This window comes from Hippocampus guttulatus, chromosome 1 (genome assembly GCF_054856545.1).
Source record: "Hippocampus guttulatus isolate MCC_2025c chromosome 1, RoL_Hgut_1.0, whole genome shotgun sequence".
Classification (NCBI taxonomy): Eukaryota; Metazoa; Chordata; class Actinopteri; order Syngnathiformes; family Syngnathidae; genus Hippocampus; species Hippocampus guttulatus.
In genome coordinates, this window is record NC_141261.1 from 23,827,313 (window position 1) to 23,842,569 (window position 15,257).

Genomic DNA, 15,257 nt, shown 5'->3' on the forward strand with positions numbered 1-15,257 from the left:
CAAGAGACACATTTATGATGATGATTTTTTCACTTTTCAATGGAAGAACAAATGTGGCTTAGATGCTGGTCGCTAATCTTAATATTTCCTCAGACCATCCAGTTCCAGTGTGGATTCTTTGCTGCGTTTGCGTGGTCGTTTGCTGCTGGATCACGAGGCCTTGTCCTGTCTGCTGGTGTTGCTATTTGTGGATGAACCGAAGCTCAACACCAGCCGTCTACACCGTGTGCTCAGGAATCTTTGCTACCACTCTCAGACACGTGGGTGGGTCATTCGCAGTCTGTTGTCTATCCTCCAACGCAGTAGTGAGAGCGAGGTGTGTGTGGAGACCTCACGCCTTGAAGATTCTCGTGGGAAAAGGAGCTCCCATGGAGGATGCGGGGCAAAAGGTTCAGCTACCTCCTCCCTCTGCTCTTCATCCTCCCTCGAGCTACTAAACAGAGTGGAGTCTCGTAGTTCCAGCCAGCTTTCTTGGCTCTCTGTGTCCATGGATGCGGCCTTGGGCTGTCGGACTAACATTTTCCAGATCCAACGGGTATCTGGTAGGAAACATGCTGACCGCCACTCAGCTGCTGGTTCCTCAGCATCTGGAGCCCTAGGAGGTGGTGTGTCAGGAGCTGCTGCAGGGGTCACATGTGCGGGAGGCGGAGGCTCCACAGTACACATCCACCCGCAAGCTGCGCCTGTAGTCTGTCGACATGTGTTAGACACTCTCATCCAACTAGCAAAGGTCAGTCATGTATCACGATCTCAATGTGCTTTATGGTCTTGATATACTATACAAAAGTGTTCAATTGGGCAATGTTCAAATTCTCTCGCACTTTAATAAGCAATTTACTCGAGTCTAGACTTGGGCGAAAACTCATGAAACTTGCGAAACACATCAGACATTATTTTTGAGATTTCTAAAGTCTCACAAAATGTGTCAGTGGTGCTTCCTGCAATTTTTGGGGGCATTTGTATTCAAAATGTTGCATCAACCTGCCACGGTACATCAGATGGAAACGGATGCAATCTGGCGTATTTACGTGTAAAGCTTCATTAATGTCTTTTCTTGAAGGAAAGATTTGTGTCAGTCACGGCATACTTATTGAATTACTTTTTTTGTGTTCTGTCACTACAGGTGTTCCCCAGCCACTTCACCCAGCAGCGTTGTAAGGATCTCTCCGTGTCATCCTCTGACCTCGAGGCCCGTCTTTGTTCAAGCTCCTCAGGCGTAGGTGGGATGGGTGGAGGGTTGAGGTCTAGTTCCCAGGCTCAAAACAACCCAAACTCCAATGCTTCCAGTGCACAGAATGCTTTTGGCTCCTCAAACATCACACCCCAGTCTCTGGGAATTTCCACTGATTTTTGGGATCTGCTTGTAAAGCTGGACAACATGAATGTCAGTCGCAAAGGAAAAGCCTCAATGAAGACCGTGCCTTTAGGGGGCAACGCAGAGGCTGAGGGACTCCAGTTAAGCCTAGAAACCTCCCCTCTTGGTCAGTTGATGAACATGCTGTCCCATCCTGTAATCAGGCGAAGCTCCTTGCTCACTGAAAAGCTGCTGCGTCTGCTCTCCCTCATATCCATTGCCCTGCCTGACATCAAGGCCACAGAGGTACCTGCTGGCCACGCTACTCCACAGTCAGCCAACCCTAATCCGATAATTAGCTCAGGATCGACCGCCTCGGTCACTACACAGGGCACAGCAGCATCAAACATCCAGCCCTCTGCAGTGGGCACAGTGGCCTCTGGGGCATCTGGGACCCAGAGCACCTCCTCAGGGACAAGTCTGTTAATGTTTGCAACTTCCACACCATTACCAACATCCACTGGAGCAATTTTCACAGGTAGAAACACCAGGGAAAGCATGAGAAATCTCTGTCATCGCTTGAGAATGGTGGTTATAAATGATGATCATTAATTCTGTTAAAACAGCAAAAACCAAGAGCTCTTCGATTAGCATGGAAAGTGACAAGATTGCTACGGCTGGACTTACAGAGAAACAGCTTCAGCTGTCAGTGGAGGTATGAGAAAATGTTATGCGAGTGGGTTATTAAAATTGCACTTCCAAAGTTGCCTTGTGGACTAATATGTCCTTATTTGGGTATTATTATTTTGTTGTTGTGGTTTTTTTTTTTTTTTGTTTTTTTTTAAATTTCACACTCTATACTTTTTGTAAGGTGTTGACTTCTCATTCGTGCTCAGAGGAGGGTCTGGAAGACGCAGCTAATATTTTACTTCAGTTATCCAGAGGAGACGGTTCCACCAGAGACACTGTGCTCAGACTGCTGCTCAGTGGAGCAAGACACCTTGGTTATACCCTTTGCAAACAGATTGGTCAGTGTTACGCCGATACATACTCTTTATTTTCTATCGATTGGTTTGTTTGCTTAGCAAAGCCTCATGAGCTTTCCTTAAGCATTTTAAAATTGCCTCCCTTTCAGGTACACTCCTGGCTGAACTTCGAGAATACAACTTGGAGCAGCAGAGACGAGCACATGCAGATTCTCATTCCCCCGATGCACCCCCTGATGACTCTTCCATCTCTGCCAGACTGAAGGGCAAAATGACCAGCAGGTAAGACCATGACAACTTTGGACACTCAGTGATACTTTCTCATTTGTTGACTCTGAAATTGCCTTGACCTTAACTGTGTTTTGCTATTTGGGGCACAGGTTTGATGGAGCGGAAAGTGTTGTGATTGTGGCTGCACAGAAGCGCACGCTTGGCGGACGAGAACTGCAACTCCCCTGTATGAGCTCGCTAACCTCCAAGACATCGACACAGAAATTTTTCTTGCGAGTGTTGCAGGTCATTATCCAGCTACGTGAGGACACACGCCGTGCCAACAAGAAAGCTAAACAGACTGGGCGAATAGGTGAGAGATTTATCCAGCATAGAAGCCATTGTGCAGATGAGGTATAGAGTGATAAACCCGCGCTCTCGCTCAACGGCCAGGCTCGTCCAGCCTGGGCTCAGCCAGCAGCATTCAGGCTGCCGTCCGTCAACTGGAGGCAGAGGCTGATGCCATCATCCAGATGGTGAGAGAGGGTCAGCGGGCCCGCCGGCTCACACAGGCACCACCACCCACTTCCGCCTCGGCCGCCGTCACCGCCGGATCATCAGTCGCAGCGTCTCATGCCCCCGCTGGTGCTGCCCCCCCTGCTGGCACAGCTGCTGCTGCCACGGTTAGCATGGGCCGCGTTGACAGCAGACAGATCTGCACACTCACCCACTGGGCGCACATTTGAACATTTATCATGAGGTCGTAGATTTGACTCAATTGCTGTGGGCCACTGACATGCTTTTAGCCAAGTTGGGGTTTTCATGCTGTTTGTTTGCATTTTGCAAAATCAAAAGCGAATCCATTCAGATGAAAAAAATTAATGTCGACATTAACATCAAAATGTCTTGTTTGCAACTTGCGCCTGTTTTATGAGTTAAAAAGTGGATGTGCCAGTAATCTGTTTTATATGCTGTCTCAGAATAATTGTTTGTGAAAGCTGTGAATGTGCCTGCTCCAAACTCAACTCCCCGTTTGTCATCAGCAGTGGCGGCTGGCTGAAGTTGCTTCATTCTTTACCCAGATCTGCTTCAGCCCCAGTGACTTTACCGTTGAATCGGAATGTCCTGATGCATGGCAATGTGGATCAGTCAAAATTCATAGCTAAAATATAATGATAATTATTTTCCCTGTTTCCTATCCCGTGTCACTGGCCGTCCCTCGTTCGGTGGCTACAGTCCGAAATGCAGACGGTCTCAGAGGCCCAGGGAGCTCAACGAGATGACATGCCGATGGATGTTGACCAGCCATCTTTGGAGCTGGACTCTTCAACTCTGGGTGAGTTATTCACACCTTAAAATGTTGGAAGTCTTCCGAGGACACTTGTGTATTTATTGATTTATATGGGGCAGAAAATTGACTTTCTTAGTTTATAAACTGACAATAAATCTATGATGCCAACAAAATGTACAAACGTGTGTATTACGTTACTTTATTTTGATGTTTTGCCAGCTATACATGGACACATTAAAATTGACTTGTATTCATTTTTTTTTTTTTTTAGCAACATGGATTTATCATCCCATATTCATAACAAATCTCCATCCACCGATTTTCTTTTGCTTATTTGGTGTCAGATCATAGGGGCAGTAGCTTTAGGAGGCAAGGTGAGACTTCCTTCTACGGATCGTCTTCATCCAGCGCTTTTGCAGGGATCCCAAGGTGTTCCCAGGCCAGCTGGCAGACAGTCTATGTGTCCTGAGTCATCCCTGGGCCTCATCCCAGTGGAAAATTACTATAAAACCTAACCAGGGAGGCTTGCAAATATCCTAATTAGATGCCCAAGTCTCCTCATCTTGCTCCTCTCAATGCGGAGAAGCAGCGTCTCTACTCTGAGCCCTTCCCAAATGGAGTTTCTCAAAGGGACAGCTTGGAGACACTGCAACTGAAATTCATTTAAGGCGCTTGTATCTGGTATCTTGTTCATTTGGTCACGACTCACAGCTCATGACCACAGCTGAGGGTAGGATGTGCCCCCCAGGCCGCACTTTGCCCTGGTCTGTTCTGCTTCCTCATAACGGTCAAAGCTGTGGTCGGCCGCCCCAAAAATGGACGCGCAGAACTTGATCCTGTTTCCCCTAGAATGTGGGTGAAGTTCTCCCGGAAGTGGGAGTTGACATGGGGATTCTGGCAGGCGTTGCTAGCAGACGCTCGCAATCCGTGATGGACTCTGAAGTCGAATAACAGAACATCAATCAGGGTCTGATTGGGGAGTGTGGCGTTTACTGCAGCTCCTGCTGCTATTGTCCCCAATCACCCTGCCCCGCCTGAGGCATAATGACGCGGACTGCTTACCTCCTGGTATCATTGCGGCACACAAACCCCTCTTTCACAATAAGGACAAGGACTTTAAGGCTCAGTTTACACTTTTATACTTACAGGAACAGATTGCCTTAATAATTCAGATGTATTAATTGGAGTTGTTTCTGGCCAGCTATTCATGCAGTGAATGCATTGGCTTACTTTTTTTGGAAATGTTTTTCCTCAGATGAGGAAGCAAATGGCCAGTCCGAGAGTGAAGAGAAAGTCCCCGACCTCCCTCTGCTCAGCGAACAGCTCCTGCTGGATGAGCTGTGGGACATGCTCGGGGAATGCTTGAAAGAGCTGGAAGAGTCCCATGACCAGCATGCTGTATTGGGTAGGAGGAATCTTCATTGGACAGGATGTCTATCTGCTTCTTTTTACACAAAACACCTTTTTACAGTAACATATTAACCAGGTATATCAAAGTGTCACAAGAGTTTCACTCTAAGCTAAGTTTTCCTCTTGGAAGTAATAGAACAGAATGTGGACCATTGCATCTTTTTTTGGGGGGGTTATTGTGCTCTTTTGAAATGCCTTAATTTAACAGTATTTAAACAATGGTACAGATTTTACAAATGCTGCCAGATTATGTAAACTTCTGAGCGCCTGTGTTTGTCAAACTGGAAAATATACAGACTGGGCAGAACTAATGTGACAACTTTGGTACTGCCCATAAAAAATTGTGAAGCATTCCTCTTCATGCCGTTTCTCAACAGTGATGCTTGGCTGCATAGGCAGTATTGCTATCTGGGAAGCATTATAATTGCAAGCTGTTGGAAATAGTCAATCCTCCATATTCTGCCATGTTTCAAAGAAATTGGGTGGGGTGGTTGTGCTTTAAATGGATTTTGAAGTTGCTGCATTACGATTTTCTTCAAATACATATACTACAAGTGTGTTGTTGGCTCTCTGTATTCATCTGGTTTCAATCCAAAATGATCTGACTCAGTCGCCGTGACATCAGGGTTTGCAACTAATTCCATTTATGCCACTCAACAGGAGTAACAGATAAAAAACCGAGCTTTCAGCATGCGCATTCCTTCTTGCTGTCCACATACACTATTCATGCTGTATACTTGTGTGCCCGCCCCTTGACAGGAGAGGGGATGAAACATGCAGGACTGAATGTCGATGACATGTTTAAAAAAAAAAAAAAAAAGTAATTGATTTTATTTTGTGGACAAGCTCATCATTGGTTGACTCTGCTGCTGTTTTGGTTAAAAATTGGTTTTCAAATGTTACTCTTTATGACCTTTTGAAAACACTGACATTGTTTTCTGCGGGGAAGATGGGAGGAGTTTGTTTGTGACGGGGTATTTGCTCAACTCCTTCCGATGCTGTCTGTTACCGTAAGGATCTCAATCTGGAATTATGAAAATGTTTCATCGGTCAAAGTAACCTAAAATGGCTCAGATTTGGCAGCAACCCTGCTATCTTGTTTCTGCAATGCCATTTGTTCCATTTGATTTCCATTGTAACACTTCCATGTCCCTCAGTTCTGCAGCCTGCTGTGGAGGCATTCTTCCTCGTACACGCCACCGAGCGAGAGAGCAAACCCCCTGTTCGGGACACTCGGGAGAGCCAGCTTTCTCACATCAAGGATGAACCGCCGCCACTGTCCCCAGCGCCGCTCACACCCGCAACACCCTCTTCCCTAGACCCGTTCTTCTCCCGGGAACCTTCCTCCATGCACATCTCTTCAAACTTGCCACCAGACACCCAGAAGTTTCTTCGATTTGCCGGTGAGCCAGAATGGACTCTATGCACACACCGCTTCCGTGTTTGTTGTATGGTGCTGTGCTAACCTCCGGTCGCTACACTAGCTTAATGTATAGCAAAAGCATTGACTTAATATACTTGCTGTCTCCTGGAGTGACATCAAGTTCCGATAATGACATATTGCCTTTCTAATTGTTCCAGTTATCGATGTTTCTGCAAAGCGATCAAACGAACATATCTGATGTAACGAGCCATTTGCTGGTTCACAGCACCTGCAGGTCCATGTGTACTAGGGATGTGAATCTCAGCACTGAGGACGATTCGATACACATCTCGATGCACTACCAGCGATGCGATACTTAAACGATACATGGAATTTTCTGGCGACACGATGCGATACGTTTCACCGTCTTCACGATGTGATACGACGCGATACACATTTAGTTCAAATCAATGGGATACGATACAATGCAATTTGTTGTGATATTGTGCAATTAAACATGATGCAAATACGCAAAGAAAAAAAGTTTTAAAAAAGATGGAATTCAGTATGGTATTGCAAAAAGTATACCACTTTATTCCTTATAAACAGTAGAACGTGTAAAACAACTTATTTAAGCCCTTTCACAATTGGGTTTTGTGCAAAGAAAATGTAAACAATTTGGCACCTGAGACTCACAGCTGTTGCTGTAGTGTAAACACAAACCGACTACTCTCACTGAGTGTCTTATATGAAATATCCATCTCCATAGGACAGAAAAAAAATACTATTGAAACAATGTGGCAGTCACAGCCTCAAAGCTGCTGTGTGTATTGTAGCGTACACAGACCACTCTCACTGAGTGTCAAAATGAAATGTCCAAAAGAGTCATCCATATCTAGTTTTTCCTTGCGCGGTCACAGTGAGCTGCAAGGGGACCCCCAAAATAAGAGGCGATTTTTTTTCTGATCCTGACCTGGTTTGCCAAGAGTTTCTCCGGTGTCCGACGAGGAACTGGACGGGGAGGCGGGGGAGGGGGCGGGAAACTTGTCGGTGATGTGGTGCCATCGTTTTAAGTGGGTCTGCATATTTGTGGTGCTGCCGTTGTATGGCTTCTTAGTGCAACATTCTTTGCAAATTACAGAGGTTTTATCAAGCTTTCCGTCTTTCTTTTCTAAGATCTGAATGTTGCGGGTGCATTAAAGTAGTAGTAGTCGTAGTTTCCTCGCTGCTGCTTGCGCGAATTTCCATAGTGTTTCGCTAGTAGTCTACTGCACTGTATGTGACTCACGGCTTCCGTCCGTATTCAACACAAAACGCAAAATAATGATGGTGCATTCATTGCGCCTAGGAAAGGGCAGATAGGTGACGTTTAACATGAATAAAACGGCGCTTGAATCGGATTTTACCGATACCCACCAATGCATCGTGATGAATCTAGATTTCACCCGTCAATTGCGTCATACCCAGTGAATGAGCCGATGCACTCGCATCGCGCACGTGCGCATCGATGCATCAATTAATATTGATTCTTTTCCACACCCTTAGTGTGTACGTGGACTTGCATGACCTCTTTTAACACGATCATATCAACTTTGTTTATAGAGCACAAAACCAACCACGCAAACAAGAGATTGAATCAAATGGAATAGAAAGCATTTATTGTTGCGTTCTATGGTGCACATACACCCAAATGGAGCTTATGAAAGCTTCATCAAAAGACAGAAAAGCACCAGTTCTGAGCTATTGACTCCCCACTTAGGTACACAAACCCATGTTAACAAACATTGAAAGAATGGGGGGGATTTTTCCTCTAGAGGGCGTCCCAGTAGCTTTTAGAAACACGTACCATGCCACACTTTTGCCCCGGAAATACTTACTATGCTGCCGTTCTCATTGACTTTCAGCTAAGCCAATTGCGGCGCAACACAGCACACAACAGAGGTCCTCTCCTGGTGATGCTATTCTGAATTCAATAATTGTTTTTGTTTGTATCATGTGGATACTCTTGAAGGATAAATTACAATATTTGAACAATGAGCATTGACCACCTTTATTTACTATTGTTTTCCCCATTCCAAAGTGGGAGGGAAAAAATAATGCAAGCAGAGTTACGTCAGCAATAGGTAACTTAATTGTGAAGGAGAGTGAAAAGGCTTTGCACATCGTGTCTGACAGTCTGAGTTTTAATTCTCCTTGATTGTAGAAACTCACCGCACAGTACTCAACCAGATCCTGCGTCAGTCCACCACCCATTTGGCTGATGGACCCTTTGCTGTCTTGGTTGATTACATACGTATCCTGGACTTTGACGTGAAGCGGAAGTAAGCGAGATTATTTTGACCTTGTTTGACCTGCGTTAAATTGGCAATTCTCAAGTTGCTGGCCTGTCGTTCCTCACGCAGGTATTTCCGCCAGGAGCTTGAACGCCTTGATGAAGGTCTGAGGAAAGAGGACATGGCAGTGCATGTGAGAAGAGATCATGTGTTTGAGGACTCGTACAGAGAGCTGCATCGCAAGAGCCCAGAGGACATGAAGAACAGGCTGTACGCTCCCATTACTGAAACAACAACAACAACCTGAGTCTGCTCCATCCAGAAGCATGTGAACTCTTTGTGTTGCAGGTACATTGTCTTTGAAGGAGAAGAGGGCCAGGATGCTGGCGGCCTTCTGAGAGAATGGTATATGATCATCTCCCGAGAGATGTTTAACCCCATGTACGCTCTGTTCCGCACGTCGCCCGGAGATAGGGTCACCTACACCATCAATCCCTCGTCCCACTGCAACCCCAACCACCTGAGCTACTTCAAGTTTGTGGGCCGGGTGGTGGCCAAAGCCGTTTATGATAACCGGTTATTGGAGTGCTACTTCACGCGTAGCTTCTACAAACACATCTTGGGCAAGAGTGTCAGGTAATGGTGACGGGGCACCGATTCCGATCAAAGAGCAAATCAATAATTTCATTGCTCGCAATTTAATTGTTCTTCTGTTCCTAGGTACACTGACATGGAGAGCGAGGACTACCCCTTCTTCCAGGGTTTGGTGTACTTGTTGGAGAATGACGTGTCCACGTTAGGCTATGAACTCACATTCAGCACAGAGGTTGGTGCCAGGTCTCGAATTGTTAGTTATTTCAAGCGGAAAGTGGGTTGTGATGCCGAAGTTGGTCTCTCGGGAGCCTAAACACGAGTGCTGCCTTGAAGTTGCTTGAAAAGCTCTTTGGGGTTGACTCACAGAAGTGCACTTGAAATACTTGGAGGCAAGTCGATGTGAAGACTTTCCTGCTCTTTGTATGTTTAGGTCCAAGAGTTTGGTGTTTGCGAAGTGAGAGACCTCAAGCCAAATGGTGCAAACATTCTGGTCACAGAAGAAAACAAAAAAGAATATGTGCACCTGGTTTGCCAGATGAAAATGACAGGTAAGTGTGCTTCATGTATATTTTTTCATGAGTAACCTCATTGGCAAAAATGCAATAAAATAAGACCTGTCAGTGGTAAGATTTTCCATAGTCACCTCGAGCCTTAAATGGGGTTTTTGAAAAGGGGAGGAGTTAAGCAATTTCCAGCAAAATCACTTCCTGCTTTCTCTTTAATACTTTGGCCAAATGCCGCACTCCCAAGAATAAGCAACCAATTAGAGACCGAAAGAAACTGTGACTGATCAGGTGTCAAATCATTTGCTGCGCACTTGCAGGCACTCTCATCACTGGTATACATCCACTGCGCCTTCGCACTGACCCGTTACCCATCAAAAGCACTTCTTTCGTAATGGGGAGAATTACTGTGATGCAAAATGCTAATGCTTTGAAGTTTTGTTTTATGTTGATTGAACAAAGGAAATGTGCTTTCTGCAATAACTTATTAATAATAAGTTATTATGGAGCCCAGTGTCGCCCAACCCTTGTGATCAAAGCTCATGGGTGGTCTGACAAGCGATGGAACATTCTGTTATTGGTGTTAATCAGCCTTTGGATGTCAATGTGGCGCAGGTGCGATCCGCAAGCAGCTGGCCGCTTTCCTGGAAGGCTTCTATGAGATCATCCCCAAGAGGCTGATCTCCATCTTCACTGAGCAGGAGCTGGAGCTGCTCATCTCTGGCCTGCCCACCATCGATATTGATGACCTCAAGGCCAACACTGAGTACCACAAGTACCAGTCCAGCTCCATCCAGGTACTTGAAATGGGTGCAGGCTGATCATCTTGATGCCATTAGGACGTAAACCACATGTGAAGTCGCTTGTTTGTATTTTTCCAAAAGATCCAGTGGTTCTGGAGGGCCTTGCGTTCCTTCGACCAAGCGGACCGAGCCAAGTTCTTACAGTTTGTCACTGGCACGTCCAAAGTTCCCCTTCAGGGTTTCGCTGCTCTGGAGGGCATGAACGGCATCCAGAAGTTCCAAATCCACCGCGACGATCGCTCCACTGACCGCTTGCCCTCCGCTCATACTTGGTAAACAAACCTGTTGCATCTGACAAATGAAGATGCTTGCCATCTCCACAAATGTGGATGTGAAAATAACGGCGTGTGTTCTGTGCTCGTAGTTTCAACCAGCTGGACCTCCCTGCCTACGAGAGTTACGAGAAGTTGAGACACATGCTGCTGCTGGCCATTCAGGAGTGTTCTGAGGGATTCGGGCTGGCTTAATTAATGAGACTCTTTAAGACGCGCGCACACACACACACACACACACACACCATATTTAGATCTGACTACAAAAGTTACATTTTTGAATACACACAGACACACACCCTACACAGATAATACTGGATTACCTATAAAATGGCCCAGAGTTTCTGATTTCTAGTCCATACAAAACAGATTAAACCATCCAGTCAAATGGTTTGATGAACATTCAATACCACATGCAGAGTCTCAACGTGATCTCGACACACAACACGTGCGCACGCTTGTGGGCCCCTCCCCATTTAAACGGAAAGGGCAAATGCAAAGGCTTAAAACATGGACTAATATAAGAGACATTTTCTTCATCTAGATTGATTTTTTTTTTTCTGTACAAAAGGTTTGGGAGTTTATTGTTTCAATGTTTTTTTTTGTTTCTCTGGCTGTGTAAAAAGAAAAAAGAATGTGTGAACAGGATGGTTATAAAACCTTTGGGGAAACACGTTGGTGGTTTCTTGTTGCATATTTTTGACCTCACAAGCCTTTTTTTTGTGGGGGTGTATGAACAACTTGAGAAATTCACAAAAATGCACTTTTCAAAAACATTTTGTGGCATTTTTAAGGAAGGATGGTACACTTGAAGCGAAAACCTGAAGGAGATTTAAAAAAACAAACAATTAACCATAAATTCTAGAGTATTTTTTACTATTCAATTTCTGACTCAGCCTTGAGCCTTTGAATCCGATTGGAATAGCGACATGAATAAATGCATAAAATTGCGTCTATTGTCTTTTTACGTGTTTTAACTTGACCAATAAGTTTGCCGAATCTTGAAAGATGCTTACCATTAGATGCGTCACAGCAGATTCTGTTGTTAGTTACAGTAAACCGTAAACAAATGCGGTCTATGGTTATTTCATCCGTACAGTTCCAGCTCATCAACTCCCTTAGCATAAAGAAAGAAGGCATGCACTAATGTATTAAGTTTAACCGTCGTCATTCCTCATTGACTTTTCATGTCTCCACCTGTCCCTCACATCACCTCCCTTCCTCCATTTCCATCTGCCTTCAAGTGCCAGATTAGTTCCACTCACAGGACCCCGACTACAGTGAAAATCAAACTCCCCCACCACCCCAAAAACACCGCTTGTGAGTAACACAAGGTTGTAGAAGGATCAGCAAACATTTGATTCCCCTTCTACTGCCAGGAAACCAATGTGAGCATATGGTGGCCGAATGCTATGAAGGTAGCTGCTGCCATCTCGTGGTGGGCGTCTGAAGCGCACATACAATGGTGCCATGAGTACGAGTGAGTTGCAGAGCTGTTGTTTGGCTGATATTTTGCTTTGACTTGTGAATGCCAACTTGAGATACGAGCATGGGAGGGTGACAGTGAACTTGCTTCACAATAAAAAGCACTTTGCCAAATAGTGAGCACTTCTTCAGAAAGAGGCTTCAATCTGTGAATGCATTCCCAGCTGAGGTTTACATGCAAACTACGCATAAAAAACAAGGAACTATGTATTGTAACTCAAGAAGTGTAGATTTAAAACAGCCACAAAGCATTTTAGTCCACTATTTTAATGCTAATGCGAATGAGCTTTTTGTGGTGGTGCAACCCTTTTAGCACAAGCTGTGTAGCAACACATGCAGGCGGACAATAAAGACTACTCAGTCATGGATCATTTATGTGAAAAACGCATTATACTCGAGCCATATTATTGAGCTGCAATAGCTCAATGAACAATAAAATCTGTATGTCCAGGTGGCCAAGGCGACAGTAACAGAGAGGAGCAAAATATGGCCATTGGACAAAAATGGTTAGTCTTATTAATTCTATTGACAATACTGTGTGGTTTTATGGAAAGGTATTTTTTTTCCCCTCCTGAAAATAGACATGACAATTTTCATTTGGGGGAGGCTGGTATTTCCATTCATTTGAAAGAGAAACGATTTTTAAGAGATCAGTGTTTTAAAGTTCTGAGCGTGATTACCAAACAAATTAGTCATACCTTAAATTAAGGCACCACTGCATCTAGAATGTTTGCTTATAACTCAGGACAAAAACAATGCCACGTGCGGGCTTCTATATCGAACGACTCACAAGTCAAGACACTCATATCTCAAGGACCCGATTTAACCCCTACAGTGCAACTGGAAAGTATTCAACACCTCCCAGCTGTTTTTGGCTCTCAAGATTTTCGGCACAAAATGCCATAATTATATGAAAAACATTTTTATTTTTACTGAAAGAAATTAAGAAATTCTATTGCTGTACCAAAGTATTCTGAGAGTTTGCTGAAATTACATTAGTATTTTTTAAATGATGCAACAACTGTGGTCTCTGGCTGGACCACCCGAAGACATTTACAGGGCCTTCCTGAGGCCACTTTAATGGCTGTGTGCTATTGGGGTCTTTGTGATGCTGAAAAATGGACTGTTGACCCACTCTGAGGTCAAGAGTGCTCCGGGGCAGCTTCTGGGATTTCTCAGTGTTTCCCCATTTCCCTCAATTTGACCGAGCCTGCCAGTTACTTCCGTTCAAACTCATCAAGCATGATGCCACCAGCCTGCTTCACTCTTGGGCTGCTATTGGCCGGGTAACGCGTCTCCTAACATGACATCTTGGCATTCAACTTCAAAGGGGACTTTTTATTGTTAATTTTGAGAAATGGCTTTCTTCTTGCCACTTTTCCTGAAAGGCCGATTCGAGCAGTATGCAGTTGTCCGCTGTGGATCTCTGCACTTCATCCATCCAGAGAGATCATGGGTGACCACTTAAGCGACCATCAAGTTCTTGCTCACCTCCCTGACCCACAAATTTTCTGTTCTGGTGTGTGGCCACTTCTCAGAAGAGTCCTGCTGCTTTCTAAATGGTTGTATGTACGGATGACGGAGCCCACGTGTGCTCATTGTAACCTGCAAAGTAGTAGAAATGTTTCTGTGTCTTCCTCAAGAGAACCCTATCTGGCAACACAACAGATAATTCCTTTGACTTCATGATCGGCCCGTGCTCTGTGGTACACTGTCAACTGCAGGACGCTTATTGGCAAGTGTGTGCATTTCTAAATCATGTCCAATCAATGGAATTGACCACTGGTGAACTCCAATTAAGTTTGTCGGGGCGGGCGAGCATTGACCCATCTCCTCGAGACCCAGCTAAAAATGAATGAATAGTATGCATCTCGTTCTCTTTTAAGACAATTTGGTGCACTCGTAGAGACACTGTGTCTTATTAGTAACCGCATCTCCACTACTGAGGAGCATATTTATAAAAACCGGGTGCAGTTCATGAATAATAAGTGCTTTGTGTGTGAGCCAACAGGCTCTCCGCCTGATGTATTGAGTGAGCTGCAGCTGCCTTTCTCCAGCAAAAATCTCAACGTTGCTGCACTCCTGCAATTGGAAAGGTTTTTTTTTTTCAGCATACCGCCGAAATAAACAGTGAGGGCAAAGGGACAAAAACTATTCATTAGTCTAATTAGTCAAAGAGATCCTCTGCAGTTAAGAAAGCACACTTGAACCGTGGTTTGCAGATTTCATCATCCACTCAGTTTGAGTGTTTCTTGACTTTCCTCCAAGGGAAAAGGTGAGGCCTGCTGAATAATAAGACTATAAACCACTGAAATCCTCTCCAATGTGAGTAAAAGATGCTGTTTTTGTCTTCCTGTCTGTTAATCCGCTCTGTTTTATTCATGACAGGCAGTCGAAATCGGCAGGGGAGACCTACAAGTGGTCCCCGTGCTGTCATCATTCGTCTCCTTCTCCAGCTTGTTGTGCCCTGAAAGGAAGCAGAGGAAATGGAGGTAGGTCTCCTCAGTGGCAACACTGTGAGACGTGTGTGTGCGTGTGGATGTGTGTGGATGAGGAGAATCAGCCAGGAACGAGATTGTCTCTGGTGGGGGCACACGAGGGGTCGCCCTTTTGGACTCTCACCTGGTTGATGAATCAAAGTAGAAGTGACATTGTGCCTCCTGTAAAGGTCACATTCTTTATTACAACGGCGCTTGCCGGCCTATTTACATCTGTAACATCCTTGCATGCTACAGTAGTTGCACTGTTGCGTTTTGGAAGGGAAGATACGCTA

General features: G+C 44.9%; 1 protein-coding gene across 10 annotated transcripts in view; it reads left to right on the forward strand.

The window, feature by feature from the left end:
• The window catches only part of huwe1 (HECT, UBA and WWE domain containing E3 ubiquitin protein ligase 1), a 48,421-nt gene extending 36,472 nt beyond the window's left edge, over window positions 1-11,949 (forward strand). For all 10 annotated transcript variants that reach the window (XM_086121230.1, XM_086121241.1, XM_086121246.1 and 7 more), the window contains 18 exons: window positions 94-730; window positions 1,124-1,832; window positions 1,921-2,009; window positions 2,166-2,322; window positions 2,430-2,562; window positions 2,661-2,863; window positions 2,944-3,173; window positions 3,727-3,826; window positions 5,037-5,186; window positions 6,349-6,594; window positions 8,758-8,875; window positions 8,957-9,097; window positions 9,176-9,463; window positions 9,548-9,653; window positions 9,852-9,969; window positions 10,540-10,721; window positions 10,809-10,999; window positions 11,092-11,949. In XM_086121230.1, coding sequence (XP_085977356.1) covers window positions 94-730; window positions 1,124-1,832; window positions 1,921-2,009; window positions 2,166-2,322; window positions 2,430-2,562; window positions 2,661-2,863; window positions 2,944-3,173; window positions 3,727-3,826; window positions 5,037-5,186; window positions 6,349-6,594; window positions 8,758-8,875; window positions 8,957-9,097; window positions 9,176-9,463; window positions 9,548-9,653; window positions 9,852-9,969; window positions 10,540-10,721; window positions 10,809-10,999; window positions 11,092-11,194 — 3,901 coding nt within the window. In that variant the 3' untranslated portion in view covers window positions 11,195-11,949. The remainder of the gene's footprint in view (window positions 1-93; window positions 731-1,123; window positions 1,833-1,920; window positions 2,010-2,165; window positions 2,323-2,429; window positions 2,563-2,660; window positions 2,864-2,943; window positions 3,174-3,726; window positions 3,827-5,036; window positions 5,187-6,348; window positions 6,595-8,757; window positions 8,876-8,956; window positions 9,098-9,175; window positions 9,464-9,547; window positions 9,654-9,851; window positions 9,970-10,539; window positions 10,722-10,808; window positions 11,000-11,091) is intronic.
• Window positions 11,950-15,257: the final 3,308 nt, after the last annotated feature.